At 37.6% G+C, this 19,784-nt stretch overlaps 2 protein-coding genes across 5 annotated transcripts; both read right to left on the bottom strand.

The window, feature by feature from the left end:
• Nucleotides 1-18: 18 nt before the first annotated feature.
• On the bottom strand, nt 19-8,559 carry LOC132176899 (DEAD/DEAH box RNA helicase family protein). Of its 4 annotated transcripts, XM_059589059.2 has the most exons (22): nt 7,475-8,559; nt 7,337-7,390; nt 6,908-7,020; nt 6,557-6,769; nt 6,365-6,443; nt 6,005-6,058; nt 5,828-5,902; nt 5,638-5,691; nt 5,059-5,103; nt 4,879-4,973; nt 4,657-4,786; nt 3,717-3,815; nt 3,477-3,532; nt 3,279-3,381; nt 3,000-3,128; nt 2,386-2,555; nt 2,179-2,203; nt 1,976-2,091; nt 989-1,123; nt 774-910; nt 456-500; nt 19-375 (listed from the first exon to the last, which is right to left on the bottom strand). In XM_059589059.2, exons 1-19 carry the CDS (start codon nt 8,534-8,536, stop codon nt 1,036-1,038), a joined length of 2,760 nt encoding a protein of 919 aa, XP_059445042.2. In that variant the 5' UTR covers nt 8,537-8,559; the 3' UTR covers nt 19-375; nt 456-500; nt 774-910; nt 989-1,035. The 4 variants fall into 4 exon arrangements, with proteins under 4 accessions (XP_059445042.2, XP_059445041.2, XP_059445043.2 ...); XM_059589058.2 differs by having other exon boundaries at nt 19-500; XM_059589060.2 differs by lacking the exons at nt 19-375; nt 456-500; nt 774-910 and having other exon boundaries at nt 1,031-1,161.
• A 934-nt stretch (nt 8,560-9,493) lies between these two features.
• Nucleotides 9,494-16,296, bottom strand: LOC132177310 (RUN/FYVE domain protein). The gene is made up of 6 exons (XM_059589576.1): nt 15,144-16,296; nt 14,905-15,013; nt 14,337-14,457; nt 13,461-14,210; nt 11,126-13,088; nt 9,494-10,278 (listed from the first exon to the last, which is right to left on the bottom strand). The coding sequence occupies exons 1-6, from the start codon at nt 15,340-15,342 to the stop codon at nt 9,842-9,844; spliced, it is 3,579 nt and encodes a 1,192-aa protein (XP_059445559.1). The 5' UTR covers nt 15,343-16,296; the 3' UTR covers nt 9,494-9,841.
• Between the last annotated feature and the right edge of the window lie 3,488 nt (nt 16,297-19,784).

Raw genomic sequence — 19,784 nt, 5'->3', positions numbered from 1 at the left:
AATGGCTTTTGACTCGTAAACCGGTTTTATACAAATTCCAAAAATCATATTCCTCTCATCGGACCAACACGGAGTGCCGTTTATGATAACATTTACAAACCCATCTGTCTCACTTCCAATGAAATGATGCAAAATTCAACTCAACTGTTTTCTAACGAAACCCTCTGATTTAACGGCAAGGCACCCATTAATAATACCATTTGGTAATAACCACTCCAAGAAAAAAGATAACAGTTCCGTCTTTAACTCTTTTCCCTGTTGGATTGTACGGGCAGCCTAAGAACAAGGCAACCCATTTGGATTGTCAGCCAGGTATTGAGATCAGAATCCAGTTGCAGATTAAATTGCTCAACCCTTGTATGGTTTCTAAACACCCTGTTGTTGAAATAACTATGCCACGTTAAGAACTGTAATATGATGAATGTATGGAAGCTATGAGGAGTTGGATTTCATACTTGGGCCCTTCCCTCTGGTTCATGCAAATCTTCACTCGGCCCTTCCTGCCAAAAAGGATGCCAGAGCCAGTCAGTAACTGTTGTTCATGTGTGCATAATAATATAGTGTTAGTTTATGCACTTCATACCACACAGTTCAGTAGCTTAAATATGCAGTGGAATACACTACGTATGGGTACAAAGTACATTAGCCAATCATGCACGAATTCTTTTTTTACGTTGTGGTACAAGATCTTGTCTAGACATATTCACATTCATGTTTTCTTATACCTAAACAGAGAGTGCAGGGAAGAAAGGGGAAGTGGGGGAGCACCTTACCTGCCATAAGTTAGCACATTTGTACGTTGACAAATAAAATCATCCGTAATGTTGCGCTGTGGTCAAACATGTCATCTTTTGAATTGCGATTTGACTCGCAGTAAACACTTTGCAAGGCCAATAAGTCTAGGCAACATCTGTTTTACATAATCCCAAAGAACAATTAGTTGAAGATATGTACAATTAGCTAAAGATAATTTTCATCAGTCTATTACCTTCAGAGGCGCTGCAGTTTATTTGCTGGATGCCTGATCCTGGACAGTTAGAGTGCATTCTTTCCTACAACATTCATGAGTTCTGCTTGTGCTGCTTCCATTATCACCTGGAAGTCTATTTGTGTATACCTTCCCCTGTGATCCAGAATTAGCATAACCAGCTCAGCTTCATCCTTGGTGAAGAATTTCAAGCCATTACCACACACCATAAATGGCTCGCAAGAGTGCAGTGCTATACAAATGGCCCCAATGCATTAAAGTGGAGTAAAGCTTAAGTGACCTTAGACTTCGTCCAACGCGGGAGATTTATATAACTGTAAAGTAAAATCACTAACCCTAGAGGTGCAATGTAATTTCACACCATTGTTCACTGCACACTCACCACATCAAAATAAGATAGTTCCATTTTTTTCCACACCCCATAAAACATTGAATTTTGACATGGGTCCACCAACTTGACTGTTTCAAGGCTTGTGAAGGATTGTATTTAGTTGGGCCAGAGTGTAATTTCTATTTGTTATTGAAATCTTTTACAGGATACCATTAAAATTTTCACACACCATCAGAAACTGTGTACCACTGAGGAGCTATGTGTAAGAAGGAAAAACATTATAGTATCTATATTTTCTTGTGCTCCTCAAGGAAATGGATATGTGTTGAAAAGACGAACATCAATCTGGTCTTGCGAGACCTATCATATGATTGGTCAGACCTTGCACAGGATAGAAGAAGCAAGAAAACTATCCTTCACAATTTCTAATTTAAACTGACATCATCCAGGAGATGAGAGGCACCAATGTTACTTTTACTATCACTAATAGCATATGAGTAAAAGAGTTACAGATAATGTGTCTTATTTAAGATTTGTTTCAGGTGTTTAACTGGCTTATCCCCCCATAAATGATGAATGGTGTGAACCCTGCTAAAAGGCCCAAAACAACGAATTAATGGGAAGTATTTCAGTGGAAATCGGAAATTTTGAGATACCAGAAATGAGTTTTAGACCAAGACGTAGAAGGATAGGCTGGGCTTGCAATTCCATGCATTATCCTTGCAACAGCTCTGGGGGTGAATTTAGCGTGTGAGTTACCCTGTAGAAAGACCTTGTTGTGCCAAAAAAAAATCAAATGTTACTGCCAAACATGAGTGGCCATTAGTAAAGAATCTAGATACCCTGTAAAACCCCTCACCTTTATATCTGCTCGCAAAAATGGGCTGCACATGTAAATCATGGTTTTATTATTAGTATGATTAAAAAGCATCTCCAAATAAAAACATGGATACTTAATGTACTAAATCAACTACATGGACTGTATGATTCACATGTTCAAAATTTAGACACTCATGTATTATATAGTATTATGATAGAAGTTAACACAGCAAAGATTAACATCAACCTGCTTTGACCCATCTTATTAGAAATGTCAGAATTATCTTCTCCATTGAAGTAATCCAAAATATTTCTTTGCAAGCATGGTGTATGCTGACAACCATAGCAACCATGCATCTTTTCACACACATTCGCCGCAAAGGCTGCAGCATTAAACATTGCATCCAACTTCTGTACCTAATCGAAGAAAAAGCAGAACACATTGTTTGTAGGTTACAACAGTCAAGAGCATAGAAAAGAAAACGCAAAACTAAATGCAATAATTTAAATTAAAGCTTATAATCATTTTACTAACACCCTAATGATAGGGCCACAAACATTTCCTAATATTAATTTCATCATTTTAATAAAAATGAATGTAAAAATTAATTTTCATTTAATTGTTGATGATGTCATAGCTCGACCCTGTTGACTCCCTGGTCAGAACTCTAACCCTTGAATATCTCATATTTTTTGGTTTCTTTAAGCGAGTAGACTTCCAAACAATGTGTGACAATATGATCAAATGTCAGTTGGAGCTCATAAAAGGTAACTCAATATCCAGTGGCTACATTGCATATAAATATTCACACAATGAAATTGAGAAACAGTTTCTAAATTGTTAACCATAAAATTAATCACCTTACAGATTTCAACTTCTGATAACCATTTTGTAAGATGAGCTGATAGAGAAAAAAAATCCCCTGGTACTTCCATAATTGTATAACAATATGCTGGGTCCTTCACCTCATATGTTATTTCTCGCTTGAACTAAGGCAATATCACAAAGAACAAGAGAAACAGCTCCATAATCATTACCACATTGAAAAAGGAAAAAAAAAATAACGCAATGAAGTTTTTCCAGCCTATAAAAGTAAATGAAACATGTCACAGCTTTGACGTAGCTTAAGATATATAAACCTTTAAATTCTGCAACTGATTTGGCAGGTCAATAGCTGTAATCCCAATGCTATTTGCCACAGTAGGTATGTCAAACACATATTGCCCTTGCTTAGTTTCAGATCTGAAAATCTCAGTTACCACAGCTTAATTTACCAAATGAGTTTAATGAACTAGTAACATTTGGTTGCTAGTAATCAAATTAGAAACTATACCCACTTCTTAAGAATTGCTGCAACCACTCTATCCTTTTCAGCAAGCAGCACTGGGGAAGTCTGCACTTAAGGAAATACCACAACCTTTAAGCATCAAGAAATGAATATTATAACATGGTAACATAGAAATAAGCTAACATAATAGCTATTCACAAATATTGCATATCTCCAGAACCAATTAAAACATGCAAGCAAGCTAATAGAGTAAGAGATAAACATATATCAATACACATTTGCCACCCACATTGTGGAAATTTAGAGTGCAAGTCACATTCATCTGAGGATGTAAACACAAGTATTGCACTTCACCCAACTCCAAGTGCGTTAGAAGAGTCAGCATCACCTGCCAGAGCAAACATCAGCATTAAGCAATTTAGAACGTAAAGATATGCCAGAGGAAATTCACCAAGGCACTTTATTATTATGCCCAGTTTTCAAGCACTAAGAAGACACCATGCTAGTGTCTGCACGTGTCTGTGTAGTCCTGACAAAGCTAAAGGAGGCAGAAGAACACATCAATAGTAGCCTATGCCCACAACTTCAGTTGTTGCATAGCAAATGCACCTTGGCTTCATAACTCATATCACTAATCCAAACAGTTCATGCAACTCAAAGTTTATTTCATCATTTTGATCAGATACTGGTTAAGAAGACTTGATTAGGGAGAACAAAGGTACCCAAAATAAACAAAAGAGAGTAACATGACAATTGACATATCAACCTCAACAAATCACTATAAAACATCACCAAGCAGGGTATCCTTCATCAGAACAAGCATTTCCACCTCTTCACAACCATAAATGGTTTAGTAAAAAATAAGCGCAATCAGTCAATCACCAATAATCCTCATATGCCGAGAATCCTCTAATCTGTTACCAAAGTCACCACTTTGAGGAACTTCACCCTAAGGTAGTAATCTGATTGTTTGGTGAATACATTATCCGCATTACTCACCTAGGTCAGAAATTCAACATGTTCGGATTAAGCAGTAATTTGCTCGCACTAAAGTTTTTTTTCTCTCTTTTCTTTTTCCAATCAATATAATGCAGTGATAACTTTAAAAGGAGGAAAATTGTGGAACAGTGCCATAAGAAAACTCTGCTCAAAAGTTATCTGTAAACATCAATTATCTCTATCAATTCAAAATTTAGAACATTGACACAGCTACAGTGAAAGGAAAGGACCTCTTCTTTCATATCAAACTTGCGGGATGCAGATTCTTTGACTAACGAACACACTTTCCCTTGCGAATTCTTGCCATTGCTGAAAACTTCAGTGAGAAATTTGTTCACTGCAAATTCATCGACTCCTTCACTGAGAAAAGAATACAGTAAATCAATCCCGGATAGACAAAAGCCTTATATAGATTAAAGTAATTAGTCTAGGTGCAATTTATATTCAATTACCTGTGCATAAGACTACGAAGTTTGAAGTATGTGTCATCATCAAAAAGGAGATGGCAATGGGACAACCTCCCATCCCTTCCAGCACGCCCAATCTCCTACACAAGTGTGTCATTCTTTTCATTAAGCAAACAAACATAGATAAAATCCTGTGAAACAACCAGTGGTTAAGCATATATCCACCTGAACATATTCCTCCAAGCTTTCTGGCAAGCAGTAATGAATTACCTGAAACATATGAATTAGGAAGTTTTGATATTGATATCTACATGATGGTGTCATACATGAGCATGCACATTGCAATGGAAAGATTCATCAAAATGGATAGCTAAACATGTGTCGGTACAGAAAAATGCCAGATGAGTAAACCAAGGGTTCCAGTAATTTCAATAGGACAACCAATCTATTAATAGCACGTGTTCATAGACAGACTCGATGAAGATGTTGCAAAGATTCCAAGAACGGATCATTTACTCCATTTTACTAGTCTAACCATCCAAAATATTTAGTTACTTGAGGAAATATCATCTTTTTCAGATGGAGTCAAACTGGCGTGAAGAAGACCTCTAGGAAGTCTGAAGCACAGGGCACAGCAAATGCTGGAGTAGCTGTCTATGCACAATGACTTTCACTATACTATTGGCACACCATCCCAATGGACTACTTTAATACATGAACAAAAAATTGCCCTGTTGGGCACCAGTTACTGAGAATATAATGCAAAGAAACCAAAATGATCATGCATATGGTCTTTCTTCTTACAGCTCCAACATCCTGCTTGTCAAGTCCCATGCCAAACGCCACAGTTGCAACAACCTTCCATAGAAAATACGAGTCAATGATTCAGACAAGAGAAAAGCGGCAACACAATTAACAAAAAAATTAATTCATAACATAACAGTTTAGTATGCAGATACATTTCAGACTCCAGCCTAGAGAATAATCTTCTTACCACTCTAATTTTGTTAGAACAAAACAACTCCTGTGTACGGCTACGGTCTTTAGCAGGGATACCACTGTGATAGCTCTAAATAGCAATTGGCATTGATATGGTCAGCGTTAACATTAAGCATTAAAATCACATAAAAGAAGTTGTGCATCATGCAACTGAGAAAAGTGAAAGGCCAACCTTTGCAGAGATATTGTTATCGCATAAGCATCTACTTATTTGATCGGTTTCATACTGCAAAACCAAGATGCAAGTATTAATTACCAGCCAATGCATGAAAATTAAGAAAGGGTATAGATATTCACGTGAAGTTCAACACTATCCCTCCAGAAGTCATTAAAGTACACAGTTTGGTTATCTGAAATTGGGGATCTTTGGGAGCTAATGCACAACACTGAGAAACATTTTTAGACAATCGCAATAAATGAGCTTGCCCAACAGCACCGTTGCAAAAAACCACCATATCCAATTAGACAGTGTTATGGAATCAAGAAACCATAGACCATGAAATATTTGAAATATATAATTCTACATGCATACCTGAAATTTGCAGTATATAATGATGCTCTGAACTTCCTTAAAGGGAGAAGACTTTATCAACATCAGCAAATCTTTCATTCTATTATATATCACATCCAAGGTAAAAACAGGTAAATCCAACGGATTGAATTAAAGTTTAGTTAAAGATTGAAAACTGCGAATATAGAAAAAAAAATTACTGTTTGCACTTGCCTATTTCCACTCAAAGATACTGACAATTGCAAATTATCCCTTAATTGTGCTTTTTGAATAAGATTGGTTTGCGGAATAGCTAGAGCAGACATAACCGAGTGCAAAGTTGTGGTAGTGGCAGTAGCAGTCATTGCAAGAATGCATCCAACATTGAGCCGGGCACGAAGCATTGATGCCCTAAGTCTCGTGTATGAAGGCCGGAAATTGTGTGACCTGTTACATTGTTCAAATAAGGTCATGCAAGAATTACATGGACAAAATTGAAGTTTATCCTGAAGATACAGGACTATAAACATTGATATAACCAATACGCCAAAACCCAAGGAGATAAGAGGCAGTGCAACCACTCACCATTCAGAGATACAGTGAGCTTCATCAACCACAACAAGCGATGTAGATAAATTAGTAGAAAATACTGACAAGAATTCTGCATTTAAAAATCTCTCGGGTGAGACAAAAAGCACCTGAAATAGAAACTAAAAAATCTTAGCTTTCAGCATTACTGCAAATGGGTAAAAACGCATACTCTACATTTGTATCAGAATCAACTACATTTCTTTTTTCTTTTTCTTTTTTTGAAAAAAAAAATGGCACCTCGAATAGAATTTACAAAACCTTAGCTTTTGAGAATACCAAATGTGGGTAAAACTTGTACTCTACATGGATATCGGAATCTACTAGATTTTATTCATAAAAGAATAATCCAGCAATTACATGTCAGCAAACCACACTGGAGGAGCAACTAACAAAGCCAAAAACTGCACACATCAGTAAACTCACCCTGATAGTCCCTTCTTGAAGCTGCCTGAGCGTCTCGGAAACTTCATCAGCCGTCTAAAACAACAACAACAAAACGGTTAACTAATCACAAAAACTGTTCAAAGACTTTGTGTGAAAGAAAGAGAGAACATAAAGTACCTGACTGCTACAAAGAAGACCGCCGCGGATCATGGGAGGCAGATGTCTCAGCTGATCGATCATCAGCGCCACCAATGGACTCACCACCACCGTTATCCCTGGCAACACCATAGCTGGCAACTGATAGCACAGCGACTTCCCCGCACCAGTCGGCAGAACCAGCATTGTCGACTCCCCAGCAAGCACCATCCTAATCGCCTCCAACTGGCCGTCTCGGAACGAATTGTAGCCGTACACGACCTTCAACAACCTAACCAAGTTCTCATCTGACGGCTCGTTCCTCGCTGACGACACCGCCGCCTCAACCAAATCGCAATCGTATTTCTTCTGCCTCTGTCCTGCGCTTTCTGCAACCAAACCATCCTCTTCACACACACTGTTGTTCTCCCCTTCATTCCCACCTTCAGGTCTCAATCTTCTCCTACCCCTTCTATAAGATTTTCTACCAGACGAAGCATAACTATTCCTTCCTCTTCCTCTGTTCACGAACTTGCGCTTGCTGCTCCTATTCATGTTCAGCTTCACAAAATTCCCTTCACCACCACATTTTCGTATTTTCACAGGAGGCAGAGGCGCATTCCCTCCAATCAAATTGGGACGCCTCTTCACAAAATTCGCCGAATTCACAGATTCACCTTTTGGTTCTTGCGGAACCGAATCACTCTCAGCTTTGGGTAGAGGAGGAGGAGGTGGAGAGGGGTCGTCTTGGAAATTGAGAGAGGGTCTCCGGAGTTTGGAGAACGATGCAGAGTGGGAGAGGTGGCGGGCGGGAAGGGTTTCGAGGGTGGGGATTGGGCGGTTGGGAAGGGAGGGGCGGCGGATTTGGAAAGGGAGAGAATAGAGGGGAGAGGGGGTGGGTGAGGGGTCTTGGGGTGAGAGTTTGGGATCGGAAGAGGGTTTTGGGGATTTTGAAGTGGGTGTGGAGCGGGAAGAGGAGGCTCTAGCCCTAAATCTGAATTTGTTGGAAGAGAGAAGAGTCGGTGGCGGTGGAGGTGGTGGAATTCGGTCTCTGGGAGGAGTGGCGGAGATGTGAGAGCCATCAGAGTCTGAATCGGATTCCATTTGGAAGACGGGATGGGATGGTGGATGGTGGTGGCTGAGGAAAGATACTACTAGTTACTACTACTAGTGCTCTTCATTTTCCCGCCAAATCTTTTTGGGCTTCTTTTAATTTTGAGGTGGAATCTCCAACATACCCTTCTACTTTTATCTGTTGGAAATAAATACTCCTATATGATATATCCCACTCTGAAATTGAATGATCAAACTTTGTGAATCAGTGGATCAGTACCACGTCAATATTTCACTTTTATCCCACTATTTGATGATATTGATAGCCACTATATTGACTGGAATTTACAATTAAATTTTGTTTTTAACCATGGTTAATCAAAAGGTGGATTGATGATAGTACCCAGTTTAGTTGGCAACAGTAAAATGATGGTGTGTTATATAGCATTACTAAAAAAATAAAATTTACTCCATATTACTTGATTTGGCTTAAGTACGGTAAAAAAAAACTACATGTGTTGTAGTGTTTTTAAGAGTATATTTAATTTCACTCTCTTTTTTTATGAAAAGATTTGAATTAAATTTAAACCATTGAAAAAAAACTATACCCATGTTGTAGTTTTTTTAACCACACCTAAACCAAACCTAGTACTAGACTCTCCTACATCTTCATATTAGGATTAAAAGTGAGATAAAAGTATAGTGTATAACATTACTCAAATCAAAATGCAGCATTGCCTAATAGCGTCTTCTTGTGTGCTCTTTGGTAATTATGGATGAACAAACTCCACACAATCTATCCCTTAAACTTACATTTACTTGCATGTAAAATTTCTCTATTAAATTGACATCTTATGTTAGGTTAATAGTATATAATTCTCACGTGGATTTTAAAAAGTACTTAAACAAATGTAAAGTTTAACAGACTAAATTGACGAAAGAAAGAAAAAAAAATCTCCACAACCGGATTACCATGTCTTTTCCTCATTGGATTTTGAGGACTCGAAATACAGCCACTTTTTTTTGTTATTAACTGAGAACTAAATCAAGGTATATATACTTACACAATCATAAGGAATAAGAATGCGCGGGATGTCGTTCACACATTACTTATGGAGGATTGAACCAAATAGAACAAGAATATGGCTACTGGAGCAGACACAAAACTCCAGTGCCTCTCACTAATACCGGCCTAATAACAAGAAAAGCTTTACAATTACGGTACAAAACCAACGTGGCACTTGCTTACAAGTAATTTGGATTATCAGAAACCAATTGGAAATAATTCAAACAGCCCTTCAAACATAAACCATTAAAATACACGGGAGTTGCATTGTGGGCACCTGAAAAACGACTTCACATTATTGTGCAATTGCACTTAGATTCCAGCTTCGGAGGCTTCATGCTGTCCATCTTGTTAGGAAGCCCGACATTGCGGGGCAAGGATTCATCATCATTCTCATCATTCTCGTCATTCTCAGTCTTATTAAAAGGGGGTTTTGCATCAGTTTCCACCTGCCTTTGCCTGGCCTTTTGGGCTTTCGAAGCACGTTTGCCAACTGTTCTGCCGCGTGCTATCTTTCTATCTGAATTCAATTTCCCCAATACTGTAACTGTTGGCTGGGAACCTTCCAATGGGATTGAGCTTTCCTTCTCCATTGCTATGCTTGCAGCTTGGTAGGCCAGATCATGGACGATGGAGCTGCAGAAAAGTATCGTATCTGTGGCCTCCTCAAGTGTTAGACTTCTCGACTTACTTCCACCCCGACAGTCTACCATTACTGTTGATTCCTCTGTTCAAAACATAAAGAATTTGTCATGGAATAGCTAAGACTTGCTAATTTTTATCCCAAAACTGGTTTTTAGGACATCATATAAATGTGCTATAATTACAAGGAGAGTGCAGAATGGAGTAGGAGCTGGAAATCCTCTGGACCAGCAAATGGTTCACAGGAAGTAATATTTCCCATCATAAACTTAGTATGGTCCCAATTTATAAAATAGTGTTCAAGTAAACGGAATTAACAAGTACGAAGAAGAAAGAAGAAAAAGAAAAAGAAAAAGAATGAAGAATGAAGACAGATGATGCAGCCAAATCAATTTACATAGCATTGTAAAAATATATGGACGCATGTGAACATGTTTGCAGTGAATGGCATGAAATAGGATAATAGACTGACCGGATGAATATTATTTAATCATATAGGAAAAAGAACCATCTCAAGAATATCCCGACACAAAATATCAACTATAGGAATTATTAGCTATTTGGCAATACATATAAACATCCACCATTCATAGGATCGTGTACTTTTTCTAGTGTATATGTCAAAGAGCAAATCACGACAATGTGGTCACATTCTTATTGCTAAGATATGCTAAAATCATTTTAACAAAACTCAGTCACCAACATCATTCATTACAAGTCTGTCAAAGTTTGTCCAAAAATAACCAAAAGTTGCGGTATCAGAAAGCTCACTTATGTGACACAAGCAACCAAGTATATTCATTGTTAGAGCATTATAATGCTCAGACTGAAAATTGAAACATCAAACATGTCATGGGTACTCAATAAGCTGCGGCTATGACAGTGCAAATCTCACATAGAAGAACACAAAACAAAAAGTAAGACAAGCATACCAAGGATGCCATAAGCATGATCAGAGGTGTTGGGCTCTGAAACAGCAGCAATCAAATCCCTGTCTGAAAAAGACTCCTGCGATTCGCCTTTGGTGCTCTTCGATATCAGAGACACATCATCAATCTGTGAACCAGGGGTACTCTGACAGCATTTTTCTGTTTCAACCTCTGACATAGTAACCAAAGAACTGTGAGTAGGAGCCTGTGCAACATCCACTCCATCAACACTATTGTTCAGTATGCTAAGTTCCTCTTCTAAAGATGACTCTGGAGTTCTAGTTGATGCTTCCATATCCATGACGCTCCTTGCATTTTCTAGGAAGTTTTCGTCATTCTCATAAGTGCAATCTTCATAGTTTGGAAATGATGATACTGAATTGTCCTCTAACTGAACACTAACTACATGACTCAACAATTCTGAGGTGGAAGGATCAACTGTTCTACAACCATTATTATAGTAAAAATTATCATTCTCAACAACTGCTGTCCTGGTAAAAGATGTACTAGCAACATCTGCTTCTGCATATTCCAACTCAAGTTCTTGTTCTGCAGAAGCTTTTCGTGTTTCCACTGCAACATCATATTCCACATTGCCAACAGAAACCTCAAAGTTTTCTTCTGTAGGTGTGCTCGATGCAAGACCTAACCCTTGGTGAGCATGATTTGAAATTCCAGACAAAGAAGACCCAGTTCTTAGAAGTTTTCTGTTTATGTCACTCCTGTAATTCTCCATGTCTAATTTCCTGCTGCTTAACTGCCGTTGTACACGAGTATCCGTTTGTCTAGCTACGCTGAAATCAATAGAGGATGATGCCGAGAAACTGCCATGCCCAGTGGAGCTTCTCATGCTGTTTGCACTCTCTCTTGCATGAGACAGATCATCATAAGGTATCGTAGTAGCAGTAAATGTCCTGCCTTGGACAACAGGCCCCTTGCTACTGCTTGACCTCTTCAACAGTATGGAAATGCCTGTACCTTCCGAAAAGTCAACCTTCAGATTTGGATAGTCTTTAAACTGATGCAATTGCTGACCCCCAGGTTCATCATCAGTTATGCTGTGACGAACAGTTGGTTGGCCCATCTCTTGCTGATTGGCATGACCATGCTCAACTTCATCTACCAGCGACCTTGTCAATTCTCCACAGATATTCTGATTTTGCTCACAATGGGAACTCTGGCCTTGCTCAACATTCTCTTCACCCAGGGAAACCTTTGGTTCACCCACATAAGTAACATGTGCAAATTCAGGTACAGTCATCTCATCAGAAGGCTTCTCTTCTTCAGAAATCTTCATAGACATCACTGGGGAGTTTGGAGCAACTATGGTTGTTGCATCTGAAGAGTTTACAGCAACTACAGTTGTTGCATCTGGAATTATGACACCCAAAATTTGATCTTTCTTACAGCAATATGGGCAAAGTTTAATGTCCCCTTCCACTTCAGCAACAGCAACATACCTAGAACCACACTTTAAACAAAGTTCCATATTTTGAAGAATATCAGCTTCAGGAGAATCAGCCTTAACCTGAGAAGATTCTGAAGTTGCACTGATTTCCATGGCAACAGCATGGTGACTGGAGTTTTCAGAGTCAGCATTACCATACTCGACTGCATGGCCTTTATCAAAGTCACCATGCCGAATGTGAAGTGATATGTCATGCATTTCATGCCCAATGTCTTCATTTACTACATCCATCTTATCAAAGGCAAATACTTCTTCATAGACATCAGGATATGCAGCTTTCCCACATTCACTTGCATCATCCTGGATCTGGTCACTACCTTCAGTATCAGGTGCAGCACTTGTTCCTTGATCAGAGCTTGCATTGCTGCTTGTTGTAACTGAGGAGTTTCTAGATATCAGAGAACGGTGTGCAGAACTTGCTTTTCCAGCATGAAATGTGGTACTGGGGACACTAGATAAGAGTGGCCTGAACATATTTTGAGGACTTTTCCGATTATCCTGCATAGCTCCAACGCATCAGATACAATTACTATGAACTATTATTAATTGTGAAATCTACACTTCACTGCCAAAAATAAAAAAACCTTGGGGTGGAGGGGTCATTCAAAAAGTTAGCTTGTCCACAAGCAATGAAATGGACAATATGATAATAAAATCTTAAAAAGGAAGCAATCAACTAAAGTTAAGTATGAAACGTAATTTCCTACTCAGCTGATGAAACGTTATTTCCTAGTCAACTCAGGTTATATATGTTTCGCCACTTAATCTCAACAGAGATCTGAGAACTATTGTCATTTCCAACTCAACTCATGCTCACTTGCAAAATTATGATAATGAAGGAAAAACTTATATGAATTAATGATAAAATACCATCTGCCGAAGAGCATAGTCAAATGATCTTTTTGGAGCAGACGTTGAGGACACTATTTTAGGTGATTTCTTCGAAAAGGCCAGAGCTCGGTTATTTGATAATGCACCACCTTTCCTTGAACTTGCTCGGTCTAAACTACCCACAGGAATGGATTGCAGAGAGTCTATATCATCATCGCCAGATGATGCCACAGAGCCTTTGCTGTGAGAGCTGAATCTGTCTCGGTCATGACTATGAGATGAACCGATGCTTCTAGAAGCTGTTGGAGACATTGACTGCCTGTTGAATTTGGAGGTAGAATCCCTACCATTTCTGGATGCTGGTGAGGAACCCCTCACATATGATGCTGGTCGATCAGCCAGAGAAGTACGAAGATTGGGAGGTACATCAGAGGAGAAACCTGGAATATTTGCTTGCCATGCCCTTATTTTTGGCGAAGCAGAGTTCCCTCGACTTGTCTTTATAGGGGAAGTTCCCCTAATCCCTGGGGAGGCCATGGTACCACTGGACCCAGTGCTCATCCTCCGGGGAGTTGGGGTAGAAGACCTTGGAGCAGGCGTAGAGGGTTTACTTGGAGGAGTGGATGGTCTCCGTGATGGAGTACCATGCCGTGGACCTGGAGGTGGACTGGAATGAGGTGCTGATGATGGCCTTCCCCTCGACTGGAACGTGCTACTCCCAGACCGAGGAGATGGGCTTAAGCGATTTGGACTGGCACTACCCCTACTGCTTCTGTAACTCTTTTCCATCTGCAAAAGAACAAAAAAATACGTCTTATGTAAACAGATGAAGCATAAAGATATTTTTCTTTCAAGGAAACTTTTAGAGACTATAAGAAATCTGATTGCATTCATTAAAGTTATCTGAAAACTTACCGTGGAAGATCTTGATATAGAAATAGGTTGACTCCGAGGTCTGCCCCTAGGTGCAGTATTAACTGGTTGCGGCTCATCATCCAATGAAGGAAACAGAGGAGTGTCTGGAGGAGTTAGTAACCTGAAAAAATCAATAACACCCAGCATTCCATTAGAACCAATAAACAGGATACTCACTTTTATACCAGCAAGAAAGGGTCATGCAGGAGTAAAAATGCAACATATTTCTTACAACCATACACTTATGGCTACGGGAACAAATTGACAAATAGCTAAGCTGACAGTAGAATTCCCAGCTTTGCGATGAAAGACTTGATTATAGACTTTAATAAATGCACTCTTGGAGAGTAGACAATTTTTTTGTTGCAGTTTACTTGCAAGCCATAAGTTAACCTTTTTTAAATTTTTTTTTTTTTAATTTTACTCTTTGCTCCATCTTTGCGGCAAAACAATTAAATTATGATTCTGTTAAATTGCTTCACTGCTTACATGTGGAACCATCAAATTTATATAGTGACTTAAAGATGGAAAGTCGAAAGCGTTAGAATAGGAAAAATAGACGACCTACCAGTCATAGTCATTCTTCTCTCCGTCGGCATTAAGCAGTTCACTACTCTCTCCACGAACAGGAACAGAGATTCCAAGCTTAACATCTGAAAAGTGTCTCAATTTTGAAGCTGTAAACAACAATTCAAATTCAAAGAGCAAATGCAGCATTATTAGCAAGAGAAAACTAGACAAAGAAATCCAAACTCTTCAAGTTACATGCATCCAAATTACAAAACCAAGGTCGGTATAGAAAATTACAAAATGTGTCTTCCATGTCATCAGACGTAAGCAAAAAAGTATCTCTTTCCCTGGTCTGCATTTCGCTGAACAAAGCAAGATCATCATCTTTCTCTCTGAACAACAATCCACCCTCGAAACTCCGTCCTCGCCTGTGATTGGTCCCTTTCATCTCTCTCCCAGGACTCGGAGAGCATCTCATTGCCGGAGAAGGAGGCATCTCGTAAACTAAACCCACCAAATAGTCACCCCAGCCTGCCCAAAGACCCCGAAATCAAACAACTGCTGAACCGAAACAGAATCCTCATAGTCTCCATCCAGCTAGAGCTTACAACAAAAATCACTTAGAAGCGCAAAATCACTGCCACACAAAAACCATATTCGGCTTCCATTCGCCGGCTTCACTAAATTCACCAAGTTAAATTCATTCCAATTTCACCAACCCAATACCAATCCAAAACCATACATTGTAAGACCAAGTCAACTCAACGTACAATCTTAGTGCTCGAACACATAATATCATAAACTAGGATAGCAACAAAAACAACCGTACCAATCAAAATGTAGAGGCTCAACGTCCATAACTAAATTTTTTAAACAAAAAAAAAAAAAACCACCAATTTGATAATCCGAAACCCTAGATTCTCGTCCAGCTGAAAATCCCAACACTGTCAGTGGCCACTCAACCAAACCCTAATTCAGCTTCCACAAACCACTAAACCACCATTTGAGTTCAAATCACAGAGCGAAATTCACCAATTTGGAAAGCACTCAGCAGAGCTTGACTACTTACCGAATCTCCCCCAAGTCAAATTCCTTCAAAAACAGCAAGAAACCTCGTTGAGTACGACTACGATCCCAAAGTCAGGGATAAAACAGAGCTTTACGAATGCGACGAATGTGGTACCGAACACTCGGATCTACACGCATTTATTGCTCTGTCTGCAAGCATGGATCGGAGAACTTGAGAGAGATCGATCGGAACCAACACTTGAAGAGATTTTCTCGCATTCTCTCTCCTCCGAGAAAATGAAATCAGAGTAACTAACCCTTTCGTTGTTCTTCCTCTTTAGATTTGCTTCTTTCCTCCACAGCAAGCATTCATTTTCTTCTCTCTTTTTTCTTTTCTTTTCTCTCTCTCTCTGCTCTGAGATATTTTCTTTCTTTTTTTTCTCTTTTCTTTTTACTTTTTTTCTTACTATCTTCGTTCCTCCTTAATTTTTACAGTGATGCCACTCGTGTTCCTCAGTACACTACTTATTTTATTGCATTTTCGGTCCAAAACAAGAAATCAAATCTGTCTGAATTTATCATAAAGTATAGATTTATTATTGGTCCAACATTGTAGGTAAAATCAAATAAAAAATAATTGGCTTTGCTCGTTTCCTATGCTTCATTTATATATAAGGGTTCTTCATTTAGTACGCCGCTGTGTATTAAATGACCACAAAGTTTTTTGGGTCGAGTTATAATTTCAAGGATAAGGTTTTTTTTTTTTTTGTGTGGAATAGGATGCTCTCTTTTTCAGGTATTTTTTGTAAACAAGATTTAACTCAGTTTGTTAACTTAATATCTGTTTTTAAAGTAAATACGTATGTGAAAATAACATGCTATATTAAAAATACATATAATAATCACGTGCTTTAAAAATAAATATTCGTTTAATAAATTGAATCAGAGGAATTTCCCCTCACTATTTCACCTATGTGATAATGTTAATCAAAACATTTTTGTTTCTTTTTTTAAAGAAAGACTTATCCAATGGCTAGTTGACACTATAACGTCAAGAAGATAAAATAGTAAACAAATAAAAATATAGTTTATAGCATTATTCATACTTTAAACGTTATTAAACTGTGTATGTGATTAATTATTGAAAACTTTGAATGTTTTGTACACATTAGGACCCAATATTAAACACCTAATAGATTATGATTTCTTCAACATAAAATAACATTAATTTACACAATAATATATATATATAATGTCTATTTTAATTTCAAGGGGACTTTGAGTACTTTCAACTTTTTGTGTATGTTCTCAGTGTCTTTTCACCAAGTTGCTATGGATAAGAGAAACTTGCCAGCCCTTTCAAAGGAAAATCCAGCTTCATGATGGTGAACCAACATCATAAATTGATAGATAATTAAAAATTTTCTTGAAAAAAAAAATATATATATTGTAAGTGATTTTAGTTTAATAAAGCAGGTGCACGTGCATGTAATCTTAGGTAATTAATATATATCACGACATTGTTTGGCAACCTCACAATGAAAACAACTGATATTCTCTTATTAATAATCTTAGTTTTTAAGTGAGATTATAGATTAATAATGATTAATTAATGTAATTGGTGTGCTAAACAAGAAACAAATGTGTGGGGCAACTGAGGAAAATGTCAACGTAACAACTAGGCTATCATTAGCTATGCTCAATTATGAGAATATATAAAATCATGTCGTTTTAATTGGTAGGTGGTTTAGATAGCTTAAGAGGATTCATTGTAATGATGACACTACTCGTTTTTTATCCAATTATTGGTGTTTAAAAAACAAAAAAAAAAAAAAAACGTTTAAACAATGTGTAAAAAGACTTGTACAGGACACCAAATCACCATAGTGACTGAAATAATTGGAGCTTTACCATTATCATATTCTAAAAAATAAAACAAAACAAAATTAGAGAGAAATTCCAACTACCATCCATTTGGCATTTAGATCGATCATCAAACTTTAAAATGTTACATTGATCATCTTCGACTAATGGCATTTAGCATTGAAATTGACGGAAAATACCGCACTTGCACTATACCCTTTTTTTTTTTTTACTTGAACTTCTCAAAATACCCTTAAATTTATTTTTAATACCAAAACAATTAGGCAATAAGAAGAGACCCCCAAAAAAAAATAAAAAAATATATCTATAACCATGAGGAGACGGTTTAGGCACCCCGTAGAGCAGTTGAAAAAATAGTCAAACCATCTCAAAAATAGAGTAAGAATGGTTGAACGACTCCCACAACATGATAATGTGCCATAAAGTTAGCACCGGATTAATTTATCACCCAAATCCTTAGAAACAATCATATCCACTCATTATGATCACGCGTAATTTTGAGTCATGATCAACAATCCTGTTTATTACATATAATCATCCAAATTCCCAGCAGAATTATCCATCTTGAGTGTCTATGGTGCTCTCTTGCTCTTGTATATATGCATGAGCAAATAAAAAGTCAACGACATAAGAATAAACATTTTGTGATCAAATTAGAATACATGGCGAATGCCATAAATGGTGTGGAGGTTGATTTAAAACAAAGTAGGTCGAGTTTGAAGAGTAAGAAATAAACAACCGCAAAAATATATAACAAGAAGAGCATGTTGAGCTTTCAAGCATTAAGAGACAGGTAAGTGCACTCTCTCCCTCCCTCCCTCCACGAACTTCCCATCACTATACATTTGTTGAGGTTGGAGTTAAAGCTCGGCTTTGCTAATAAATTAATAATCCCTTCTCGTTTTCTATAGACTTTTGTCACATCCGACATCCGTAATGTTATTAAGTGGATTCTTAACATTCAATGCGTTTGATGGAATATAAAAGTGCTTTTTATATTGGTTTCTTATTATTAGGTAAAATTTAATTTTATAAATAGCTTTAATTTTAACTTAAATTAATCATTTTGAAGTGAGAGTGAGTGTGTGACTAATACACGAAAATGCATATGTAACCAATGCTTTTTCTAAGAAATTTCCTCCTTACTGTTATTGTTATTAAAGATCCGCAACCGTTCTCAGATTGGGCCTTAGCCCTAGTGATTTATGACATCAACTTCTTACTACTTGACGCTCCTGTCTGGTCAGCCTTGAAGGTATCAAGATGTGCCAACTTTTGTGTATACCAAGTTACTAAATGAGTCGCTTTCTACGTTGTATTTAGAAGCATTCACACTTCTTCTCATTTTTTTGTAGTTATATTCCGCTTCAAGAGTGATAAAGACTCTCATTTGTAATGTCTTTCCCATATTTGAATAGGAAAAAAAACATTCCTAAATCGTTTAATTTGTTTCAACCTCGACCAATAAAAATGTCATGTAATAACTAAGAAAAATGCTAGGTTTATAATAAATTGTCAATAATTTATTGACACGTGACAACATAAGGTTGGAGGACTTCAAATTTTTGTTAGTGGTTGACATGTGTTAATATGTGATTAGAGGAAAATAATGTTAGAAGTCATGTTTCTCTTGTATTATTTCAAAACTAATGTGAAATTTTTATCAATTAGTTATTCAAATTTAATCTATGCAGATTCAACTGCCCAACACGTATAAGTCTTATAATTTTTTTTTTTATCAAAATGATTGGTAATCATTTTTGATGAGGGGAAAAAGAAACACTCAAAAAGTCTACGAGGTCACTGTGGTTGGATTCTTTGGGCCTACCGAGGCGGTACATTTGCGAGGACCGTTAGGACAATTTGTTTCATTTCATTAGATTTTCCTGCCCAATTACCGATACAACCAAACATACTTCAGTTGTTCCATTCTTTTTTTTCTTTCCAGTTCCACTTTCCTTTTTAGATGACACGTGAGGCCCGTTGTCTTTGTTGGCAATTACGGCTACGAAATCATCAACTCTAGCTTGAAACGACCGACAACAG

The sequence above is a fragment of the Corylus avellana genome, chromosome 4 (assembly GCF_965113065.1).
Source record: "Corylus avellana chromosome 4, dhCorAvel1.hap1.2, whole genome shotgun sequence".
Classification (NCBI taxonomy): Eukaryota; Viridiplantae; Streptophyta; class Magnoliopsida; order Fagales; family Betulaceae; genus Corylus; species Corylus avellana.
This window is presented reverse-complemented; position numbering and strand designations above follow the sequence as displayed.

Excerpts from the sequence above, each read along its gene's own strand:
- LOC132176899 (XM_059589058.2), bottom strand. The coding sequence starts at position 8,536 with ATGGAATCCGATTCAGACTCTGATGGCTCTCACATCTCCGCCACTCCT. Across the intron at positions 5,903-6,004 it reads ATAACAATATCTCTGCAAAG|AGCTATCACAGTGGTATCCC; the intron begins GTTGGCCTTTCA and ends ATTGCTATTTAG. Across the intron at positions 2,092-2,178 it reads TTTTGCGAGCAGATATAAAG|GTCTTTCTACAGGGTAACTC; the intron begins GTGAGGGGTTTT and ends TGGCACAACAAG.
- LOC132177310 (XM_059589576.1), bottom strand. The coding sequence starts at position 15,342 with ATGCCTCCTTCTCCGGCAATGAGATGCTCTCCGAGTCCTGGGAGAGAG. Across the intron at positions 14,458-14,904 it reads GAGAAGAATGACTATGACTG|GTTACTAACTCCTCCAGACA; the intron begins GTAGGTCGTCTA and ends TGATTTTTTCAG. Across the intron at positions 13,089-13,460 it reads ACTATGCTCTTCGGCAGATG|GATAATCGGAAAAGTCCTCA; the intron begins GTATTTTATCAT and ends GGAGCTATGCAG.